Source organism: Corapipo altera, unplaced genomic scaffold (genome assembly GCF_003945725.1).
Source record: "Corapipo altera isolate COAL_440 unplaced genomic scaffold, ASM394572v1 51808, whole genome shotgun sequence".
Classification (NCBI taxonomy): Eukaryota; Metazoa; Chordata; class Aves; order Passeriformes; family Pipridae; genus Corapipo; species Corapipo altera.
Genome location: NW_020893254.1, coordinates 1 through 1083, shown reverse-complemented (window position 1 = coordinate 1083; position 1083 = coordinate 1). Strand labels below are relative to the sequence as shown.

At 69.9% G+C, this 1083-nt stretch overlaps 1 protein-coding gene across 1 annotated transcript; it reads left to right on the top strand.

The window, feature by feature from the left end:
• Nucleotides 1-390: 390 nt before the first annotated feature.
• Nucleotides 391-1076, top strand: LOC113942707 (MAP/microtubule affinity-regulating kinase 4-like; the record flags this gene model as incomplete). Its single annotated transcript, XM_027633781.1, has 3 exons — nucleotides 391-537; nucleotides 839-861; nucleotides 946-1076. Coding segments are annotated over exons 1-3 (301 nt in total), but the record flags the coding sequence as incomplete, so codon positions are not given.
• Nucleotides 1077-1083: the final 7 nt, after the last annotated feature.

The following is a 1083-nucleotide window of genomic DNA, read 5'->3' as shown; positions in this document are numbered from 1 at the left end:
GGGGGGGCACTGGGGGCACTGGGGACACCCCCGGGGGCACTGGGGGCACTGGGGACCCCCCTGGGGACACTGGGGATGCCCCTGACCCCCCTGGGGACACTGGGGGCACTGGGGACCCCCAGGACATGGGTGGGACACGGGCGGGACAGAGGGACATGGGGGGACATGGGAGGGACAGGGGGACATGGTGGGGACAGAGGGACATGGGGGGGACATGGGGGGGCATGGGGGACATGGGAGGGACAGAGGGACATGGGGGGGACACAAGGGGGACAGGGGAATATGAGGGGAACAGGGGGACCTGGGGGGGTCATGGGGGGAGCAGAGGGACATGGGGGACACGGGGGGGACACAGGGGGACATGGGGGGACACGGGGGGTACAGGGGGACATGGGGTCCGTGCTGCCACCCCCCGTGTCCCCCCCAGAGGTGATGGTGGGCATGGGGTACACCCGGGAGGAGATCAAGGAGGCCCTGAGCACCCACAAGTACAACGAGGTGACGGCCACGTACCTGCTGCTGGGACGGAGGGGAGAGGTGAGGGGACACTGGGGACACGGGGGACACTGGGGGGACACTGGGGGGACACTGGGGACACCCAGGGGACATTGGGGACATGGGGGGGACACAGGGACACCATGGAAACAGGGACATGGGGACATGGCCACCTACCTGCTGCTGGGACGGAGGGGAGAGGTGAGGGGGCACTGGGGACACTGGGGGGACACTGGGGACACTGGGGAGACCCTGGGGACAGCCCGAGGGTGCCTGTGGCATGTCCCTGTCCCTGGGGTGACCCTGGTGACCCTGTGTGACCCTGGGGTGACCCTGGTGACAGCCCGAGGGTGGCAGTGGCCTGTCCCTGTCCCTGGGGTGACCCTGGTGACCCTGTGTGACCCTGGGGTGACCCTGGTGACCCTGGTGACAGCCCGAGGGTGGCAGTGGCCTGTCCCGGCCCCGGGGCTCGGCCGAGGCCCCCAACGGTGGCCCCACCAAGGGGACGACGTCGTCGGGGACACACGGGAAGGGACAGCGAGGGGGGGGACACCACAGACAGCGACGGCACAGCGACTTCTGTGAGTG